We start from the raw sequence: 23,169 nt of genomic DNA on the forward strand, positions 1-23,169 counted from the left end.
GCCACAGCTTTGTCCTAGTATCAGAGGGGTAGCCGTGTTAGTCTGGATCTGTAAAAGCAGCAAAGAGTCCTGTGGCACCTCATAGACTAACAGACGTATTGGAGCATGAGCTTTCCACCTCATTTCATCCAAAGAAGTGGGTATTCACCCACGAAAGCTTATGCTCCAATACGTCTGTTAGTCTATAAGGTGCCACAGGACTCTTTGCAGCTTTGTCCTAGTTGACCTGCCAACTCTCCTTTTATGGACTAGACTCCCAGGCCCTTCACCCGGGCCAACAAGAGTGGGAGGGATTTGCTACTGTGATAAAGAACATCTGTAGCACAGAACAAAGTCCTTGCGGCCCTGGCCAAGAGCCTAGCGTCAGTGTCAGCAGCAAACCTGAGCCTGCTGGAAGAAGTTGTTGCTCAGTTCTGAAGCAGAGCAAAGCATTCACCCCTCAGCCTTGATCCGCCGCTTCCCCCCGGCTTGCCACTAGGAGAAATCCTGGAAATGGGATGAAGGAATCAGGAAAACTGAAGGGGCACAAGAGGGGTGATCTACCTCAGTACTCACCACCAGAGCAACTGAGCACCTCCCAACCGTGACCAGTTCACCCTCGCTACACCCCAGTGAGGTCAGGAAGTAATAAGCCCTCTTTAGCAGGTAGAGGGCTGGGGCATAACATGGATTGTGACTTGCCCAAGGTGATGGAAGAATCAAACTCAAAATGCTGGTCTAGTGCCATATCCACTAATCATCTTTCTGACTCTGGATTACAGATCAGGAGATAGTCCGGGGACTCTGCAGAGAGAGTGTCCCCAGTCACAATACTGCATCGATACCCGAGATGCAGATCCGTACATCCGCTAATGATGGCTGAGGCTATGATTCCGTTACGGATTCCATGATTTGAAGAGAGGTCCATGAGCTCGGGCTTCTGCCCTGGGTGGCGGGGCTCAGGAAGGGAATGCCCCCTTCACCCTGTGACTCCCTCAGAGGGTCACGCAGCCTGTGGGTCACTGTCAACGCCGCCGCGTCACACTGCAATACTTCATTGCTAAACCGTTACACGTTTTTTCGTTGCCACAACCACCCCGATTTTGTACATTTTTAATGTGACGGTTCCGTGAAGTCTGCCCAGTTTTACTGTGACAAAATCGGATCCATGCCGATGGCTGACTAGGGCTCTGCTGCACCGCTGGCCTCTGCTTTAGCCCTCCAAAGCTGGAGTGGAAGCCAGGGAGCAGAAGTTGTGCTTTGGCAAAACAGGCAAGAACTATTTGTAAATCCTGGGCAGCATCTAACTCCACACCCGGCAGCTGGCTGCAGAGGAAGGCAGCTTACAAAATAAAGCGCGTAAAGGAGCCCGGGAGGTGTTTAGCTCTACTGACAAACCAGCACAGCCAATCAGCAAGCAGATGGGAGGCAGCCAGTCTCATTTCTCCAGTCTGTTCTCTCACCTTTCCCCTACTCATTTCTGCTATTTCACAAGCTTTTGCTGACATCCGCCCCAGCTCCTTGTTGGTAACTCCCACGCCCCCTCGCCAGAAGGCTGGGGATCGCGGCACCGTAGGAGAAGCATAGGCTGGTGGCCAACTGCCTGAATCTGCAGCCCTGTGGATGCAAGTGGCCCCTGTTGCCAGCTATATCAGGGCCAAAGGAGAAGCAGGGAGGGTGGCTGGCTTTCAAGTGTAGGGGAGGTGGATCTAGGACATGCAGCATTCCCCATGCTCAATGACCCTGTCCCCTGCCTTGGGGCCTGGCCCCCCCGCTGGGAGACACTGTTTGGGAGTAAAGACCAGAGGTGGTCAGCACTCAAATCAATTTAAAAACCAGGTTTTTATTCTTTCTGTGCTGCTCCCAATCACAGCTCAGAGACAGGGCACCGCTCGTGCCAAAGCTGTTACAAACCAAATATAGCCCCAGCTCAACCTCTGCCCGCACCCCACCAGAGTCAACATTGTACAAAACTCTATTTACAGGGAAACCAGTTAAAAACGAAGAGTGCAGGAATCCAGGCTGGCCCCAGCCTTTCCAGTGGGGGTTCAGACCATGTCCCCTTTGCAGAGCTTCATGTGCTGGGACTTCCACACACTGGCCATGGGGCTCCTGGAACCCCAACCCCTAGCACGGGGTGTGTGTATGTGGGGGCAGGGCTATTTCAATTACCCCTGCAGCATCTCAGAGTCACAGCCCAGCAAAGGGCTGGGCAGCGCCAGACCCCCATCTGAGCGCTCCTGACCCTGCTGCCATCAGTGGGGAGAGGGCTCTGCCAAGCACGGCCTTGCCCAGCTCGCTTCATGAGGCCATTCGGGGTCTAGCCCCAACGGGCCTCAGAAAATGGGTCTGGGCTCTGGTCTTAGACAAAGAGAGGGGCAGCAAGGCAGGGACAACTGACAGCCATGTGCCCCTGACCCCAGGGATGGAGGGCAGGCCTGGAGAGCTTCCCTGCTCTTCTCGCAGGCAGTTACGATCACTAGATGGGTTTACAGGGTGTCCAGGCCTCCAGCAGCACCTTGCCATGTTGGAATGCCCAACTGCTGGTACCGAGTTTATGGGAAATGCTCGTGACTTTGGATTTTAAGTTTACAAACCCAGCCCCAGGGGGCAGAGCAAGACGAGCAAACTGAAGTAAAAAAGGGGGAAAAAAAGCACACATTCTTCCTTCCAACCCGGCTGGGAGCAGCGTCCTTGGCATGTCCCAGGAGGGGCTCTGCTGCTTAGAAGGCGTAGCGCGTGCGGATATCCTCCAGCTTCTTGGACACCTCGGGGGGGGTCCTGTCCAGCTCTTCCGAGACGTTCTTCTGTTTGTTGGGTTCCATGGAGTTGAACTGTTCACACAGGTCCCCGTCAATCACGTTCTAGCGAGAGGACACGGGAACACGTTAGAATCTGGGCATCAAACGGGCTCGGCCCCAACGCCACTTAGTTAGAACAGATGAAAAGGACAAAAGGGCAGCACGGCAAATAGCTCTTTGCTAGGAGTTTCTTAATCCCGCTTTGGAAACAGGCCCACGCTCAGTAACCTCATCTGCTGGAGAACAGCAGCTGGAGTCAAAGTAATTAACAACAAGCAAACCCAGACCACTTGAGGGAAGGACAAGGCTGATCTCGCTTCAGCCGACAAGTCCTGGCTGGCACGGGGTCTCTAGATGGTGTGTGCTGGAAGGGGTTGAAGGAGAAGATTCTGAGTGAGGAATTGGAGAAGGGGAAAGTCTCCAGTCAGGTTTCAAAGGTCTCTGAGGTCTTGGGACTCAGCCCCAAGGCCATCAATAATAGGTCTGACTTATCTCTGGGCAATTCCTCAGTAGCTGGAACATGTATCTGCTTATATGCCCGCTTAACAGCTCCAGGGATACAACAAGAGCTGCAGCGATAAACATCTTGCAAGCTGTAAAAATGCTTTGTGGAAGACCTGGGTATGTGGCACAGTGACTGCTCACAGCTAACACGACGGCCAGAACAGCAAGGCAAAGCCATGCAGGCACCAAAGGGTGGTGGACAAAGCAGGACCGGGGGAGGGTGCAACAGGCAGGCGCCTGTGCAGGGTGCAGATCCAACACTCTGCGCCACGGCCTAGTTTTAGATCTTCCTGATTGTTAATATGAGGCTCTGGGGAGACAGCAGTGTCACCTAGTGGAGAGAGCATTGGGCTGGAACTCAGGAAACCTGGGTTCTGTTCCCGACTCCACCACTGGCCTGCTGGGTGACCTTGGGCAAATCACTGCACCACTCGGTGCCTCAGCTTCCCCAGCTGTAATGATACTGATCTCCTCTGCAAAGCGGAGGATGAAAAGTACTAGACAGAAGCCAGGTATTACAGGACAGTCCCATTTCTCTGAAACCCTGTTATCCAAACCTCTGCATTACCCAAATCCCTTCTTTGTCCCACAGCAGGAGATACATGGCTCATGCCGGGGGACCAGGGTTTGGTTCGGCTAACGGAGCACAGACTCACGGCCAGAACTACGAGAAGGACGAGCCCCTGGCTATGGGGGATGCCCCGCTGCTGCTGAATGGCTCCTACGGCCGCGCAGGGAGCCCTTTGCAGCCCCGCTGTCATGGGAGTGAGTGAGCGGGGCCATGACAGCAGGCTCGCTGTGCTGCTGTAGGACTGGGGACACGTGATCCCTACAGGCACAAGGTGCAGGGAAGGCTGCAGTCCTGGCTGGGGGAGGGTGTGTGGGGGGTGTCTCTGCTCTGCCAGGACCGCAGCCTCCCCGTCCACACCTTGAGCCTGCAGGGATGGGGTGTCCCCGGCCCTGCGCCAGTGCAGGGAACCCTCTGCAGCCCCGCAGTCTTGGGAGGGAGTGAATGAGGCGAAGCGAGACCCTGGGACCGGACTATGAGGAGCCCCCAGCCACGGGCAGGCCACCCCACTGGTGAATGCTGCCTGCCCTCTTGATTATCTGAACTCTCCATTAGTTGAATAAAATCCATGTCCCCCCACTACTCGTATAACTGGGAGTATTCTGTATTATGCCATTCAACAGTGGCTCTGCTGACATCAGCTTCACTCTCGTAGTTTATGCTGTCACAAGCTCCCTGGAGGGAGTTGTGGGCCTGTTATTCCATGACACGCTCACATGATATATTGGAACAGTTAACGTGTCCGGTGTCAGACCTACCAACCTTGGCTACCGCTGCCAGGGCGGATCTAGACTCCTGACCTACCTTAACTGGGAAGTAGTAGGAGCGGAAGCTCAAGTGGTCCCGTCCACAGAGTGGGGGATGCTCCGACCTCAGATGCATCTCCACGTGCTGGAAGAAGTCATGATCCTGAAGGGACAGAAGTAGTTGAGAGGTAGAACAATTTGCTCCTCCCACCCATGTGACGCTGGAGTAACATCAGGACATGGTCACACTCCATTAGCAGCCTGTGCCCTGCACAGCGCAGTTAATTCCTGGCCACAAAGGCCCCCCCCACCACTTCCAGGCACTGATTTTCTTTTTCACTGGGACAGGAGCATCCAAAACCGGCCCACCCAGGGCCATGCTGCCAGCCTGCCACAAACACAACGGGCTCCCCAAACTTGCGTAAATCCAAACAAGTGGCAGCTGCTCTCACGTGTAGGATGGAAGTGTGGCCAAAGTAGTACAGCTCCCAGCATGCAATGCTCCAGCAGCCTCTGCTTGAATCAAGATGGAGCATCAAGCACTGGAGCTAGCTGCTACAAGCTGCACGTTCCTATTACCATATAGGGCTTCAGGTTGTCCCAAGCCATATAACTCAGTGGGCCACACTTTAGCTAACCCTTTAACATGTGCACCACTATTTAAATCCATCCCAGACAGCAAAGCACCTGTGATTCATTCCTAAGGAAGCAGTCACAGGGAAGACCAGTTAGTGGGCTCTGTCTCTTCCCACCCTCCTTCCATATGCCCTGATCTCACCAGCTCCCTTTCGCAGGAGCTTTGTTGCACACTTGACTTTCACATACTGCAATCACCTACAGTCTACGACCAACACACACAAGCCAATAGAGGAGGCTGACACAGGAGCTGGGTGTGGCTGGGCAGTCACGCAGTGCTTCTGCAGCAGGATGGCTCTTACCTCGTGGGACGTGAAGGGGACCAGGATACCAATGCCCCCTGACAAGGTGGTGTACACGAGAGACTCAGACCCTCCAGGAATCAGCGTGGTCTTCTGTAACGACAGCACCGTCTCTCCCACGTGGTAATTCATAATCACCTCAGCCTGCAAACAAGTCACGGGTCAGTATTTTCCTTTGGAGTTCATCCACAACAGACGTACTCATAAAAGGGGCCGGCAGGTAGCGCCCTGCGTGGATACACAAATGTGTATCCGCATCTGAGCCGCAAACCCCGCGGATCTGCAGGGCTCTACACCAGGGGCTGGACTGAGACTCCGAGGCGGCACCCCCGTCCTCACTCTGGAGCCTGGTCGGGGAGAGACGTGCTGGCAGCTGTGGGGAGCCGCGGCAGACCTTCCACCTGCCCTGGGCGGGGGGCCCGAGCAGCCCCTCTCCCAGTGTCCCAGCCCCACACCCAGGGCAGCTGGAGGGACCCAGGCTCCCCACAGCTGCCAGCACGGCTCTCCCCGACCCAGCTCTGGCTGGGGAGGGGGGCAGCTCAGAGCCGCAGCCTGGCCACAGTAAGAGCTGGGCGGGCAGCTGTGTGGAGCAGTGGCGGACCCTCCACCTGCCCTGGGCATGGGGACCGAGCAGCCCCCGGCCCCTGTCCCTACCCCCAGGCTCTCTGCCCAGGGCAGGTGGAGGATCCGTGCCGCAGTTCCTCACAGCTGCCTGCCCGCTCTTACCGGCAGAGCTCTGTGCAGATCCAAAATTTGTATCCGCGTCAATGGTCCACACATATCAAGCGGATACCCGCGGATTTGCATGGCTCTACCGGCAGGAGCAGGAGTGGGGAACGGAACAAGCTCTTCCACCGGAGAGCATGCGGCAAAATCCAGCACTTTACCCAATGGCTTAGAGCTCTTCACACACATGGATGTGGCTGATAAGAGGGCAGGGGAGTGAAGGAGAAATGTAACCTGAGGGCCCTTGCCCCCCTCCCAGAGACTCACTTCTCTGTAGGTGTTCGCCAGCGCTCTCAGAACTGGAAGGTGCTTGGTTGTGGCCATTCTGGTTACAGACCCTTACCCGGCAGGATTCATCTCCCCCCAGGATGGATCCCCAAAGATGCACTCGCATTCACTCTGCACAGCTCCACAGAGGAGCTGATTGCCTCCCCCCCAAAGGTTACCTTCTGCGACGCTCCATTGAGAAGCCCTCTGTCCCACAAAGCCTTGTTGCCTGTCGGATCCTCGTCTACCTCATCGTTTGTGTTGGGAGGCAGCCTCACCTGTATTGACAAAGCAGGACACAGTCAGCGTGCTGGTCTGTTGCCAGCACCGCACGGACAAGAGAAGGACACTGCCAGCACTGGGGCATTGAGTTTGCATTACATCAAGTGCTCTGGTCTGGTGGGAATGCAACACAGACCCTCGCTGGCATGCGTGTGGGGCACTAGGAAGGCTGGATGCGTGAGTGTTTGGGGAAATCCTTAGGCCCCTGGAATGACCCATCTCTTGTCATTCACAGCAGTGGGTCTGGCTGCACCAGAAACGCTGCTGCAGCTGTGGCCCTGTAGCATGGGCACTTATTACAGCGACAGAAGAGGGTTTTCCACCACTGCAGTGAATCCACCTCTCAGAGGCAGTAGCCAGGGTGAGGGACGAATACTTCTGTTGACCTGGCGGTGTCGACACTGGGGTTTAGGTTGGCTTTGTTACGTCGCACAGGGCAAGACATTTTTCACAGCCCTGAGTGACGTAGTTAAGCCAGCCTAACTTCCTAGAGTAGACCAGCCCAGTGTTAACGGGCTGGACAGGAACAGGAAGATAGAAAGGTGACTAATAATGCAGCTCCTTCGCCAAAGAGGCCATCCTGGAGGTTTATCCTCACCCTAAACTAAATGCATCTCTTGGCACCAGTGTAATTAAAGACTAAATAACAGCGTGCATCATTTTATACTGTCAAGTCCAGAAAGTGGCCAGTGTCAGGATATAAAGGGGAAAATGTATGCATCAGTGCAGAGAGTAAGAACACGGGATACAGCACCCACAACATAAGAACGGCCACACTGGGTCAGACCAAAGGTCCATCTAGCCCAGTATCCTGTCTGCCGACAGTGGCCAATGCCAGGTGCCCCAGAGGGAGTGAACCTGACAGGTAATGATCAAGTGATCTCTCTTCTGCCATCCATCTCCACCCTCTGACAAACAGAGGCTAGGGACACCATTCCTTACCCATCCTGGCTAATAGCCATTAATGGACTTAACCTCCATGAATTTAGCTAGTTCTCTTTTAAACCCTGTTATAGACCTAGCCTTCACAACTTCCTCAGGCCTGGTCTACACTACGAGTTTAGGTCGACTTCAGCAGCGTTAAATCGAATTAAGCCTGGACACGTCCACATGACGAAGCTCTTTTTTTCGACTTAAAGGGCCCTTTAAACCGGTTTCTTTACTCCGCCTCCGACGAGGGGATTAGCGCTAAAATCGGCCTTTGTGGGTCGGATTTAGGGTAATGTGGATGGAATTCGACGTTATTGGCCTCCGGGAGCTATCCCACAGTGCTTCATTGTGACCGCTCTGGACAGCACTCTCAACTCAGATGCACTGACCAGATAGACAGGAAAAGCCCCGCGAACTTTTGAATTTCATTTCCTGTTTGCCCAGCGTGGAGAGCACAGGTGACCACGCAGAGCTCATCAGCACAGGTAACCGTGATGGAGTCCCAGGATCGCAAAAGAGCTCCATCATGGACCGAACGGGAGGTATGGGATCTGCTCACCATATGGGGAGATGAATCAGTGCTAGCTGAACTCCGTAGCAGTAAACGAAATGGCAAAATATTAGAAAAGGTCTCAAAGGCCATGAAGGACAGAGGCCATAACAGGGACGCACAGCAGTGCCGCGTGAAAATTAAGGAGCTAAGGCAAGCCTACCACAAAGCCAGAAAGGCAAACGGCAGGTCCGGGGCAGAGCCACAAACATGCCGCTTCTACGCGGAGCTGCATGCCATGCTAGGGGGTGCAGCCACCACTACCCCAACCGTGTGCTTTGACTCCATCAATGGAGAAACACGCAACAGGGAAGCGGGTTCGGGATACGAGGAAGATGATGATGAAGACAATGAAGATAGCTCACAGCAAGGAAGCGGAGAAACCGGTTTCCCCAACAGCCAGGATATGTTTATCACCCTGGACCTGGAACCAGTAACCCCTGAACTCACCCAAGGCGTGCTCCCAGACCCTGAGGGCACACAAGGGACCTCTGGTGAGTGTACCTTTGTAAATATTACACATGGTTTAAAAGCGTGTTGAATGATTAATTTGCCCTGGCAATCGTGGCCAGTACAGCTACTGGAAAAGTCTGTTAACGTGTATGGGGATGGAGCGGAAATCCTCCAGGGACATCTCCAGAAAGCTCTCCTTCATGTACTCCCAAAGCCTTTGCAAAAGGTTTCTGGGAAGGGCTGCCTTATCCCGTCCGCCATGGTAGGAGACTTTACCACACCAGGCCAGTAGCACGTAGTCTGGAATCATTGCATAACAAAGCATGGCAGCGTATGGTCCCGGTGTTTGCTGGCATGCAGACAACATCCATTCTTTATCTCTCTTCGTTACCTGGTTGAAATGGGGTGATTTTATTAAGGGGACATTCAGAGGTGCCCGTTCCTGCTCGGCTGAACAGAAATGTTCCCCGCTGTTAGCCACGCGGTGGGGGGGAGGGGTGAAGTGATCGTCCCAGAGAATTGGGGGTGTGTGTGTGTGTGTTTGGGGGGGGGGTTGGGTTTGTGCTGCATGTTAACCCGGAAATCGCAGCCCCTCCTTTTACATTGCAAACCCATTTTAAATGGCCAACCCAATGGTTGCTTGGTATGGGAAATGAGGGCGCTACTGTTTGAAACCATTCCCACGTTAAGAAGGTTAAAAAAGCCAAAAGACTGTGGCTTACCATGGCTGCCTGCAAGCCGAAATCTGTTGCCTGGCACTGCGTGAGTGATCTCTCACACCAAACCGGCAGGCCCTCAATATATGAGGAAAAATGCGACCTTGTAACGAAAGCACATGTGCTGTGTAATGTGAACAGCAAAATTTAACGTGAAAGAGTGTACCCATTGTTCTCTAAAATGTGTCTTTTTTAACCACCTCTCCCTTCTCCTCCACCAGCTGCAAGTGTTTCTCCTTCACAGAGGCTAGTGAAGATTAGAAGGAGAAAACGGCGGACTCGGGATGATATGTTCTCGGAGCTCCAGATGTCCTCCCCCGCTGACAGAGCACAGCAGAATGCGTGGAGGCAGTCAATGTCAGAGTGCAAAAAAGCACAATATGAACGAGAGGAGAGGTGGCGGGCTGAATCGCGGGATGAAGAGAGCAAGTGGCGGGCTGAAGAGGATAGGTGGCGTCAGCTTGCTGACAGAAGGCAAGAGTCGATGCTCCGGCTGCTGGAGCATCAAACTGATATGCTCCAGCGTATGGTTGAGCTGCAGGAAAGGGAGCAGGAGCAGAGACCGCCGCTACAGCCCCTGTGTAACCAACAGCCCTCCTCCCCAAGTCCCATTGCCTCCTCACCCAGACACCCAAGAACACGGTGGGGGGGCCTCCGGCCACCCAATCACTCCACCCCAGATGATTGCCCGAGCATCGGAAGGCTGGCCTTCAATAAGTGTTAAAGTTTTAAACTGCAGTGTGTCCTTTTCCTTCCCTCCTCCCCCACCCATCCCGGGCTACCATGGCAATTATCCCCCTAGTTGTGTGATGAATTAATAAAAAATGCATGAATGTGAAGTAACAATGACTTTATTGCCTTTGCAAGCGGTGCTCGAAGGGGGGAGGGGAGGGTGGGGTGGTTAGTTTACAGGGAAGTAGAGTGAACGGGGGGGGGGGGGGGTGCGGAGGGTTCATCAAGGAGAAACAAACAGAAGTTTCACACCGTAGCCTGGCCAGTCACAAAACTAGTTTTCAAAGCTTCTCTGATGCGCACCGCTCCCTGCTGTACTCTTCTAACCGCCCTGGTGTCTGGCTGCGCGTAATCAGCGGCCAGGCGATTTGCCTCAACCTCCCACCCCGCCATAAATGTCTCCCCCTTACTCTCACAGATATTGTGGAGCGCGCAGCAATAACAATGGGGATATTGGTTTCGCTGAGGTCTATCTGAGTCAGTAAGCTGCGCCAGCGCGCTTTTAAACGTCCAAATGCACATTCCACCACCATTCGGCACTTGCTCAGCCTATAGTTGAACAGGTCCTGACTACTGTCCAGGCTGCCTGTGTACGGCTTCATGAGCCATGGCATTAAGGGGTAGGCTGGGTCCCCAAGGATAACGATAGGCATTTCAACATCCCCAATGGTTATTTTCTGGTCCGGGAAGAAAGTCCCTTCCTCCAGCTTTCGAAACAGACCAGAGTGCCTGAAGACGCGAGCATCATGTACCTTTCCCGGCCATCCCACGTTGATGTTGGTGAAACGTCCCTTGTGATCCACCAGGGCTTGCAGCAGCATTGAAAAGTACCCCTTGCGGTTTATGTACTCGGTGGCTTGGTGCTCCGGTGACAAGATAGGGATATGGGTTTCGTCTATCGCCCCACCACAGTTTGGGAATCCCATTGCAGCAAAGCCATCCACTATGACCTGCACGTTTCCCAGAGTCACTACCCTTGATATCAGCAGGTCTTTGATTGCCCTGGCAACTTGGATCACAGCAGCCCCCACAGTAGATTTGCCCACTCCAAATTGATTCCCGACTGACCGGTAGCTGTCTGGCCTTGCAAGCTTCCACAGGGCTATCGCCACTCGCTTCTCAACTGTGATGGCTGCTCCCATCCTGGTATTCTGGCGCTTCAGGGCAGGGGAAAGCAAGTCACAAAGTTCCATGAAAGTGCCCTTACGCATGCGAAAGTTTCGCAGCCACTGGGAATCGTCCCACACCTGCAACACGATGCGGTCCCACCAGTCTGTGCTTGTTTCCTGGGCCCAGAATCGGCATTCCACGGCATGAACCTGCCCCAGTAACACCATGATTTGCACATTGCTGGGGCCCGTACTTTATGAGAGGTCTATGTCCATGTCAATTTCCTCATCACTCTCATCGCCGCGCTGCAATCGCCTCCTCGCCTGGTCCTGGTTTTGCTTTGGCATGTTCTGGCTCTGCATATACTCCAGGACAATGCGTGTGGTGTTTATAGTGCTCATAATTGCCGCGGTGATATGAGCGGGCTCCATGATCCCAGTGCTATGGCGTCTGGGCTGAAAAAAGGCGCGAAACTAGTGTCTGACGGAGGGCGGGAGGGTGGGGCGAGTGATGACATGGCGTACAGGTACAGGGAATTAAAATCAACAAAGGTGGCTGTGCATCAGGGAGAAACACAAACAACTGTCACACAGAATGGCCCCCCCAAAGATTGAACTCAAAACCCTGGGTTTAGCAGGCCGTTGATTTCACAGAAGGAGGGGGAAGCAAATGAATACAGAACAAATCTTGTCCATCTATTTTTACATCTTAAGCTGGCAGCAGACGGTGCAGCATGACTGATAGCCATCGGCATCTTCTGGGTGCTTGGCAGAAAATGCTGTATTACGACTGCTAGCAATCATCGTCAAGACGGTTCAATAGGACTGCTGGGTCTCCATGAGACAAAATGAAGAATCAGATGCCCAGAGTGGAAAGTTTGGTTCAGTATTTCTTAGAGGAATCTGCTGAAGAAGTTTCCCGGGTGCCTCTGATTGAACTCACTGAGGAATATGACGATGACGGCTACCAGTCATACTGCACCGTCTATTGCCAAAAGGCAATTAGCTGCTGCTGTGTAGCAATGCAGTACCACGTCTGCCGGCACCCAGATGACATATGGTGACGGTGAGCTGAGCTGAGTGGGCTCCATGCTTGCCGTGGTATGTTGTCTGCACAGGTAACCCAGGTAAAAAGGCGCGAATCGATTGTCTGCCGTTGCTCTGACGGAGGGGGAGGGGCCTGATGACATGTACCCAGAACCCCCCGCGACACTGTTTTTGCATCATCAGGCATTGGGATCTCAACCCAGAATTCCAATGGGCGGCGGAGACTGTGGGAAAGCTACCCACAGTGCAACGCTCTGGAAGTCGACGCTAGCCTTGGTACTGTGGACGCGGTCCGCTGACTTAATGCACTTAAGAGCATTTTATGTGGGGACACACACAATCGACTGTATAAAACCGATATCTATAAAACCGGCTTCTATAAATTCAACCTAATTTCGTAGTGTAGACATACCCCCAGGCAAGGAGTTCCACAAGTTGACTGTGCGCTGTGTGAAGAAGAACTTCCTTTTATTTGTTTTAAACCTGCTGCCCATTAATTTCATTTCGTGGCCCCTAGTTCTTGTATTATCGGAATAAGTAAATAACTTTTCCTTATTTACTTTCTCCACATCACTCATGATTTTATATACCTCTATCATATCCCCCCTTAGTCTCCTCTTTTCCAAGCTGAAAAGTCCTAGCCTCTTTAATCTCTCCTCATATGGGACCCGTTCCAAACCCCTAATCATTTTAGTTGCCCTTCTCTGAACCTTTCCTCTGAACATATGGGGAAATAAGGTAAAACTCATGATAATTAAGAGCTAAGTCACCAGGGCGGAACTGGTCACATGGCACAGGTCTCTGGCTGCCTTAGCACCGGCATTCACAGAGTGTGTTCACAGAGGTGAAGCTAAGTTGTGCCAGACCAGCCTGACGGAGGCTGGGGCACGACAGACAAGGACGGGCTTGTGCCTCAGCCAAATGCTAGCTGAGTAACATTAGACACGTCTAGAACTCAGGCTTTGAAACCCGCACCTTGTGCACTTTAGAAACTGATCGGACTACCACCAGGAGACACAGTCCACGTGCCACTGAAATTCAGCCCCCAGTGGGGGGAAGAACAGGTCAGGAAGCAGCATGGAATTCTGTAACCAACCCAAACTGCGCAGGGAATTTCTGGAGGCAGAGCTAAACACCAGAGCTGGGATTTGGCCAATACAAAGGGTAAACACCCTTGCTCTTGACAAAAGCATCAGGGAATGCTCAGTGGCTACCAAAGGTCAAGAGCACATCTGCCCTGAAAGTTTTTATTTTTAAGTAAGTTCAGTGAACTTTTGAGTATGGTGGTTTCTGATGCCAATGCTTTAACTTGTTTGCTTTGAATAATATGCTGAGAAACTACAACAGCCAGCCATCTCACTGACGAATAAGTGTCCCACGGGGCACTTGTAACAAGTGAAGGCTAGCGATAGGGCGTTGGCTCTAACATACATACATTTTCTCATTTCTGTAGACACACGTGGCTGTTCCCAGTGAATACTTGCGGTCTCTGGGGTGTCCTGATGGTTCAGACACGCGTACTCACCACACAGATGTTGCCAAACTTGTCTGCTCCGGCCACAGTGTCATAGTCAAGGAGGGTGGCGGTGGTGACCCACCGGGGGTAGGTGTCATCGGCAAAGATGATCAGCTGGTTCTCATTCCTCTTGTAGCGCACCCAAATGAAGCTCTCCTGGACGTCCGACACGATCACTCTGTGCCCGATGGTTTGGATGCCGGAGATGTAGTTGGCAATGTGCTTTTAGAAAGGGAATTACAACAGTAAGTTGCCCTGATAAAGAACTCAAATGGGCTTCATTCCAACTCAGAAAATCCACCCAACTCAATTCATTTTAAATGCCTTTTCTTCCTTGCTCCATCGACTAGTCCCCAATTTTACACCCTGGCTCCGACACCACAGCTGCAATTCTGACCCACCATGGCTCCAGAACACGGACAGTGGAAGTGGTGTTAGTGCATACCTGAACTACAGTGGCCACTGTGCACAGTTCTTGACCCCATAAATAACCCTGTCTGGAGCAGAAGTAGCCTGACCGGGGTGTGTGTAGGAGCACAGATGCCAGCTCTACATCTACAGATGTGCGGACTATGCCCCCTGACCTCCAGGCCAGGCAATGCCCCTTCACAGCTCCGATCACAAAGCATCCGAGAAGAAAACTTTGCAAGTTGTGATGGGAGCCAAAACCTAGGCAAAATCTGTCCTCTCCATGTTCCCTTTTTACCCTGTGGATTTCTGGTGTGTCTATGTGCAGTGGACAACCAGAGGTTGGCCTAAGACCTGCAGCTTGCAGGGGAAGGAAATGGGAACAGAAGCAGCCAGCTAAAGCACTAGAAAAAGTGCTTTGCAGTTTCTTTAACTGCTTTCGTGCTGTATAATGTATCAGCCATGCAGAGCAAAACACCCCCCACCATATGCCTAGAGCTTAAAGGAATGCAGTTTCCTTGGCAGTCCTAATGGAACCTAATGAGCCTCTCTAGGTATGTGTACACTGCACACTAAGGCTGGGCTCTGACTCAGGTCTGAGCCCAACTCTTTCTAAGGTCCACACACAAGTCAGTCTGACTCGGGTCAGCAAGCACTCAGGACCCAGGTCCTAGGACACTACTACGGGGGTGGCTCAGAGCCCAAGTCCCACTGAGACTCGGGTCCAAGGCCTCTCATTTTGCAGTGTGGATGCAGCTCAAGCTGCAGGCCTGAGTCAGAAGATCTGCGTAGTGCAATACGGACCCATCAGCATGGCTGAGACACCCAGGCCCAGCAATTGTAAACCCAGGTTTACAATGCAGTGTGGATGCTCAAGCGCAGACTTGGAAACACCGAGTCCACAAGCCCAGGTCCCACAGACCCAGGCTTAGTGTGCAGTGTAGACACAGCCTTTGACTTCTGTCCTGGCACACAGCACCTTCTGTGGCCGTAAAAGAGTGACGAGTTTAACAGCTGCCCACTTTAGCTCTCCAGTGTGTCCAAATCAAATGGCACTCCAGAGCCTCATCACTCCGTTGTTTCTGCCTATGCTCTGCTGGGCTGTTGGAAGAATCTACTGTCCCCTAGTGTAAGGGGTGAAAGTGTCTCCCATATAGTCAAATGGGAAATGTTACCAGACCCTCAATTTGTATTTAGAGGAGAGGTGACCCACACATCATACAGCAGTACTGGAGGGACTGTGCATTTCATTAGAACAAGTGTGTGAAAAACCCACTGACATTTCTGTCTAGAAGCGAAGCGTGGCAGAGTTTTAAAGTGTATTGCTCACATGACTGGTGATCAAATGATAGACGTGGCATGGGAGAGAAGCAGTTGCTGCTGTGGTTGATTTTTACTTGGTATTTCCTATGTTATTCTGTTTTGGGGTGTATGTACAGGGCACCCAGAATTTTGGATGGGGCCCTCTGGTGTGGAGTTTATATAGGACACACACACACACACACACACACACTGAACGTACCACACCTAAACCCCAAGCGTTACTCTTTACTCGTACCCCTCACCCCAAGAAATGGCACCCATCAAGAACCAAAGCCAATACCTTGTTCTCACACTTCCGAAGCAGCTTCTTCTTGCCCAGGTCGTAGACACGTAAAAGTTTTCCAACTCCAATTAAGACTCGGCCTTGGAATGGGGCAATGGCTGCAGGCACGTCCTCCACAGGGGTCTACGCAGGGAGGTGAAAGGAACGCACATTAGGAAGTCCAGTGAGACAGACAAAACCCCCCCAAGACAACTGACTGTACTTGCACCTTGACTGAAAAATAAAGCAGAGCTGGAGAATGGACTTTATCCAGTGGTTCTGTTGAAGCTTTAAAGCCTTGATACTGGCAATGGAGTTCTCAATGCCAAGGTTAATCAGAGTCCTTGATGTGTCCTGCAGAATTCCTAACCCCCGTGCCAGCCGTACACTATATGCTGGAACACCATGTTTTATTGGTGCTTATGCAATCCTGGATAGGATACTCCCACGCCACTGAATATCAGACATAGCACTTAAATGAGAGTTGGAGTGGAGTGTGGAGATCATTCTACGAGCAATTGAGCAGAATATGCAGCAAGGCAGAAAAGGCACTGTCACCCCAATCAGGGGCTTTAGTGTTTCCCCGGCATGAACAAGATTTTACTTTTTGCTAAATCCAGTTCAGATTACAATCAGCAATCCTTCAGTCTCAGAAATCTCGATCTGATTCAGTGCTTGCAGTAGGAGTTCTGGATCAGCCAGTGGAGAAGACGTTAAATCTGAAAGAGCTCAAGATGTCCTTGGCAGCTCTAAGGCAGGCAAATTTTCCTAAGGATAATGCCATGTTCTTGTTAATCCAAAAGGACCCGTCAGCGATCACAATGGAAAAAATTAATTCCACTGGCGTTTTTGGTGCGGACAGTCATCAGCACATTTTTCCAGGTTTGGTCACACTGGCTAACAAGAGCCAGTCCACCCAGCTAGCTCTGTAAGCTACATGGTGGGCGTTAAAACGCATCATAGCGGCCCTCGCCCAGGACAGAACCCTCTTGATGAACTTGGAAATGTGGGAAGAAAGAAGAAAGCCACTACATTCTTTAGCACATCCCCATTTCTCAACTATACTTGGTGCTGCTGAAACCCTGGAGGTCTATCAAGTGATCTATGCTACTATGAGCAGTCAAATCACTTATGCATGTAACCAAAGGAAGGTGCACAGGGCCATACTACTAAACCTGGGTATCAGGGAACCTTCATCATCAAGACAAGTGACCTGAGTGCAGGTCAGCTTTGTAAAGAAATAGCCACCATGAAAGCTCAAGCGTGGAAATATTGCATTTTAAAATGGTAGCATTTCCCCCCTCTAACCTCACTAACTGTTCTCTGGGAGTGGGAATAGAGTCCTTACCTGTCAATCCGGCGCATGGCAATGCAGACATGGCACTGGCCTGGCCTCAGGAGACCCAGGGTCAATTTCCAGCTCTATCACTGACTTCCCAGGTGACCTTGGGCAAGTCAATTTCTCTGGGTCTCAGCTCCCCACCGGTAACAGGGGATAATCCTTCCCTATCGCCCACGGGGGTTGCGAGAATAAACATGCTCATGTTTGTGAGGGGCTGATACTATGGGGTTGGGACCAAACAAGCAGCTAGACAGACAGTAACTCTGGATGCAGAATTTTCCTGCCAGTTCCTCCTGGAAAGCAGACAGACTTCTCCCTCCTTCAAAGTTTCCAGAGCAGGAGAAAAATTATGGTTAGTCTACAGTCTCCCCAAATCTCTAGTCACTTTGCCAGAGCCCAACTAGTGCCAGTGAGGTGCCCTGGAAAATTAGTAGTGAGATTTGCAGCTACTGCCAGCTGTGCAAAGTTCCTGCATCTGCATTGACTATCTCCTGCCTGGCACAGCTCAGGGCTTGCCCATTTACCTATACTGGCAGCAGCCACACGAAGGAATGTGGGGCTGGCAGCTGACACAGTCTATCTGGTATATGCTTTGGAACAAGATTATCTCAAGGGGACTCAAAGTGTAGTTTAGTGTGGTCAGTTTTCCAAACCCATCTGAAGATTGTCTGGGCCTCTCATGCACTCAGTGAGCTTCAATGTGGATTTGCCTGGCTCCCTTCCTCTTCTCTTGGTCTGTACCTCCCCCAACGTTAGCACAAGAGAGGTCAGCCCACTCCATGCAGGGCACGCTCACCTTGTGTAGGAACTCCAGCTTCTCGCCATTATTCACCAGCTTGTATGTGTAGATAAACCCACCAGCCACCGACCGGGGGTTCAGAATCAGGTCCTTGGCCACTCCCACCAGCACATGCCAGTCGTCACTGGCGTTGGCGAATCGGCACACTGCCACACTGGGGACAACACAGACAGGCGCCCAGAGGTTAGTGTGAGCAAAGTACAGAAACCAAAGCCAGAGCTGCCTCGGGATAGGCTCTGCATGTCACACATGGATGGTAAAGCTGGGTGAGAGCTTTGGAAGCCTGACTTCACATTGCTGATTTCATTCATCTATCCCCTCCACTCAGCTTTCCCCCCCAAAACACATCCTAAGTAGTCATTTTTAGACAGCAATATAGGTACGGAATAGTCAGTGCCCAGGCAGGAAGTGGGAATCTGGGCTGCTGCTTTTTCTTTTGAGAGGGAATTTACGTTTTGGACATTTATAAGCAACTTCTTCTCCCTCCTTTCATCTTTCTCCTCCCCCGACTGATGCTTAGCCCATCAGCACAAGGGTCAGGCGTCTCGAGGACTGATTACACAAAGCAAAATGGACAGTCTGCGTGTCAGTTGGCTGGACTCATCTTCCTTGCTGCAGTCCCACCTGATTTCTCTCTTATACACAGTAACTGCCCTTTTAAATGCACCCACAACATTGCTTGGCAGTTTAATCTATGCAGAGAGGATGCTAAGGAAGGGAGGGGGAAAGAAGGGAGGGGAACACAAGGACAACTGCTCCTATCATCTGCACCCCATAGGGCCTTTTTAGAATACTATCCTTCAACTGCTTGTTTAAAGGTCCAGTGAACATGTTGGCATTAAGAGCTAGTGCCTATGCCCACCTTGCATGACTGGGCTGGGCGATGGGAAGATAAGAGCTTCGGCGTGCAGGGAGGTGTCTACTGGGGTTTAGTACCAGCCTCCCAACAATGTGGCCTTTCAACTCAATCGACGTCTGGGCAAAATAAGCAGCAATGTATTAAGCACAAGACAGCCAGAAACTGTGTCTGGCACTGCTCCTTACCTGAAGGCAGCTTCGTTCTGCTCTAGTTGGACCAGATCTAAAGTATTGCCCTGGATGGGGTTCATCACTCGGACAACAGAGGCCCACTGGCCATTGCCTGCCTTGGGAGCACCGAAGATGGACTCGGGAAGGTTCTCATTCAGAAAGGCGGCTGCCATCTCTGCAGCCAGTTCCCTCTCATCCTCACCTGCAGCCTCCACCATTTCCTGCAGCACACATTACAGCAGGAAGAGAAAGAACTCAGCACAAGAGGGGATTCGTTTCAAGACAGGCTGATACCCAAGCTGCTTGGCGTGGTGGTGATTTAGAAGATGAGCTTCAATGGAGAGAGATCCCCAAGGCAAAGTGCTACTAATATGAAAGCCAAGTGAATGTTAAAGCCTCTGTTTTACAAAGTCAGAGAGCCAAGAGCTCAACACCTACAAGAAACCTACAAGGCCATGATGTCGCTCGCCTTGCTACAATACAGCCTGTTGCTATGGAGCTCAAAAGCATGGCACCGTTGATTCCTCTCTGCCCATGGGGCCATTGCTTTGGGGAGACAGCCTCCAAAACACCAGCTGATGCCACAGAGAAATCTTTGAGGAAAACAATCTATTCAACTCCAAGTAACCTCAGCAATAACAACAACAAATTCTAGAGAACGTGTGATACACAAGCAGGATCATTGCTCAGCGGAATGATCTGCAATGTCTGTCAAGGCACCAGGGTACTGCATGCTGTGAACGGCAGCACTTGGACTGCGATTTATCTGCTGAAATGATGATTATGTGGAAGCACCTCGACGGAACTAGAAAACCAACCACTAGTCATTTGGCAATGTGGAGTCTGAGGCCGCTATTAAGAAATCAACAGCAGCAAACAGTAAAGAACAATTTGTCCTTATACAGGCTCTTTCAGAGGAGCTCAAGTGGATTTTCAAACATTCAATGTCACAGGGCCACCTGCTGAGCATTCAGTTTTACACGTGGAGACTGAGGAAGAGGTGAAGTGACTAGCCCAAGCCCAAACTGTACGTGGAATGCAGTTCTCAATGCAGGACTCTGAGCAACCTCTCCTGCCATCCCCACAGGCCTGCACTGCACTCCATCCATCCCGCCCTTCGTGCTCAGGACACATGTGCATGTATGAGCTGTCCTGATTACCTCAGCCATCTGCTGCTTCCTCTGGGCCTTCGTGGCCTCGGTGTAAGCATTGTGGTCTGTCTCGATGATGATCAGGTTGCTGCTCTCAGGGTGAATGACGAACCTCCTGGGGGTGTACTGCAGCGGGAAGGCAACCTGGTTGAAGACTGCCCCCAGCTTTTCCAACGCCAAAATCCTACATGGACAGAGAAAGGCCACATTTAGCAACTCCCAACACAAGCCACTCCCCAGAGACAGCGAGGATGGAGCTCAGTCTTCAGCTATCATCTCATGAATCAATGTTCTCTCAGCAGCCCAGGCCAGATGCGAGAGCGCTAATCGCTCTTTCCCAACCCTCAGAGCAATGTCCTTTCTTCAGAGCACAAACCCAAGGAGTTCTCAATAGCGCTGTAGCTTTTTGGAGTGGATTCTATATTGGAGCTACGTGAGAGATCAGCAATGGACTGGGTAGTAGTTTCCTGGCAGAGCCCAATATCTGATGCCTCAGAGGAAAGTGAATGCTCCTGCCTCCAAGACACCCGGCCAACTGTGCAGTGTTGTGTGCGAGGGGGAAGAAGGGAACTTTCTTTGTAATCCCTTATAGGTGATCATACTAATCTCATGCATTCGGTTTGATGACCCCACTCTGCAGGCTGGAAACTGAACTACAGGGAAGGGATGAGACTGGCTCATCAGTGGGTGAACTGAGCATGGAATTCAAGTTTCCTATGACTCCCACTTCCCTGTTTTATATATGAGACCATGCTATATCTATGCCAGAGATGACAGAATGAGTGGTGGGTGATCAACAGCCTTTTGCAAATGGTGCAGTTATGCAAAAGAAATCATATTTTATGAGGGGGGAAAAGGTCGACAAATGGAATTGGGGAATCTTGTGAATACGGCATCTGAATCCAAATGTGGTTTAGAGGCTACAGCTGGCCCCAAAAGTTTCTCCGATGAAAATCAGGCCAGTCACAAGACAAGAAAAATATCAGTGTCTGAATGACTGGTCTTTCTGTAGCTCGCCTGCTCAAATGCCAGCTCATCTGGAGTCAGAATAACCATGAGTCCCTTCAGAAAGTTTCCTTTAAAAAACCATCAAATGCTTTAATATGCCAAAAAGGACAGACAAGAAGAAAGTGCCTGTTTGTAGTCACATAAAGCAGGACTGCTGAATTTAAGCTTCCCCTTTATTTTCACTTATCTTCCTAATTATCCCCCCACCGCCCCGGGCTGAGATATGAACAGGCAACACAAAAAACATGGTCATTCCTTTGATTTTCAAACCAACAACTTACTCCATTTCCTACAGAACAGCCTTTTCAGTTCATGAAGCACTTTCCTTTTTCTGTTATTTTACAGCATACAGACAAATTACAATAGGCCAGCCACAGAACTCCCCATACAGAGAAAAACTTAATTCCTTCTCTCTCCTGAAGAACTTCAAAAAGATCTCACAAAACTAAGTGATTGGGCAACAAAATGGCAAATGAAATTTAATGTGGATAAATGTAAAGTAATGCACATTGGAAAAAATAACCCCAACTATACATACAATATGATGGGGGCTAATTTAGCTACAGCAAGTCAGGAAAAAGATCTTGGAGTCATCGTGGATAGTTCTCTGAAAATGTCCACGCAGTGTGCAGAGGCGGTCAAAAAAGCAAACAGGATGTTAGAAATCATTAAAAAGGGGATAGAGAATAAGACTGAGAATATATTATTGCCCTTATATAAATCGATGGTACGTCCTCATCTCGAATACTCCGTACAGATGTGGTCTCCTCATCTCAAAAAAGTTATACTGGCGCTAGAAAAGGTTCAGAAAAGGGCAACTAAAATGATTAAGGGTTTGGAACGGGTCCCATATGAGGAGAGATTAAAGAGGCTAGGACTCTTCAGCTTGGAAAAGAGGAGACTAAGGGGGGATATGATAGAGGTATATAAAATCATGAGTGATGTGGAGAAAGTGGATAAGGAAAAGTTATTTACTTATTCCCATAATACAAGAACTAGGGGTCATCAAATGAAATTAATGGGCAGCAGGTTTAAAACAAATAAAAGGAAGTTCTTCTTCACGCAGCGCACAGTCAACTTGTGGAACTCCTTACCTGAGGAGGTTGTGAAGGCTAGGACTATAACAGAGTTTAAAAGAGAACTGGATAAATTCATGGTGGTTAAATCCATTAATGGCTATTAGCCAGGACGGGTAAGGAATGGTGTCCCTAGCCTCTGTCTGTCAGAGGGTGGAGATGGATGGCAGGAGAGAGATCACTTGATCATTGCCTGTTAGGTTCACTCCCTCTGGGGCACCTGGCATTGGCCACTGTTGGTAGACAGGATACTGGGCTAGATGGACCTTTGGTCTGTCCCGGTACAGCCTTTCTTATGTTCTTATGTTCTGGTAAGAGCCAGAGTCATTTTAAAATCTGTTTGTAGTTGAATTACTTTTCTTTTGTTATAAAATAAATCCAACTGTACAGCAATTCATGGACCACTAATGGACCTTTCTGGTGGCCTATAGGATGAGGTATTTTGGGAACCAAGCAATGGGGGACTGAGGAAAGACATTCCATGAGAAAATGTTTGGCGTTGGCCAGGGCAAACAATGGCTCAGAACAAAATCACAGTGGTGAGCTAGAAGTGGAGTTGCATTTTCTAAACAGAGGCCTATAAAACAGCTTTGCACTATCGTTGTGGATCAGTAGTTATGTTTTCGACCACCTGGTTGGACTTTTTTTTGGGCACATATTAGAAATGTCATCTCCTAGCTATAAGGGGAACGTATACGATACTCCTACAATGCCTGATCCCAGACCTGAAATACTCCAAATGCTGAAACCACCATAGATTTACTCATTTCTCCAGGGCCCCATTGCTGGGGCCAGCCTACCTGAGCTAGCTTGAATCCAGGTAACAACAGCAATGAAGACAGCACAGCATGGGCTTCAAAGCAGGTAGTACAAAGTTAGCACAGAGCCTGAGTACGCATTCAGCTCG

The 23,169-nt window shown here is 50.8% G+C and overlaps 1 protein-coding gene across 1 annotated transcript in view; it reads right to left on the reverse strand.

The window, feature by feature from the left end:
- Positions 1-1,802: 1,802 nt before the first annotated feature.
- Positions 1,803-23,169, reverse strand: part of SF3B3 (splicing factor 3b subunit 3) — a 55,311-nt gene continuing 33,944 nt past the window's right edge. The window contains exons 18-26 of the mRNA XM_065416348.1: positions 20,188-20,362; positions 19,043-19,248; positions 17,996-18,152; positions 15,876-16,001; positions 13,874-14,086; positions 6,709-6,807; positions 5,537-5,680; positions 4,657-4,761; positions 1,803-2,843 (exon numbers count right to left, since the gene is read on the reverse strand). Of these exons, the coding sequence (XP_065272420.1) occupies positions 2,703-2,843; positions 4,657-4,761; positions 5,537-5,680; positions 6,709-6,807; positions 13,874-14,086; positions 15,876-16,001; positions 17,996-18,152; positions 19,043-19,248; positions 20,188-20,362 (1,366 nt within the window). The 3' untranslated portion in view covers positions 1,803-2,702. The remainder of the gene's footprint in view (positions 2,844-4,656; positions 4,762-5,536; positions 5,681-6,708; positions 6,808-13,873; positions 14,087-15,875; positions 16,002-17,995; positions 18,153-19,042; positions 19,249-20,187; positions 20,363-23,169) is intronic.

This window comes from Emys orbicularis, chromosome 14 (assembly GCF_028017835.1).
Source record: "Emys orbicularis isolate rEmyOrb1 chromosome 14, rEmyOrb1.hap1, whole genome shotgun sequence".
Lineage (NCBI taxonomy): Eukaryota > Metazoa > Chordata > Testudines > Emydidae > Emys > Emys orbicularis.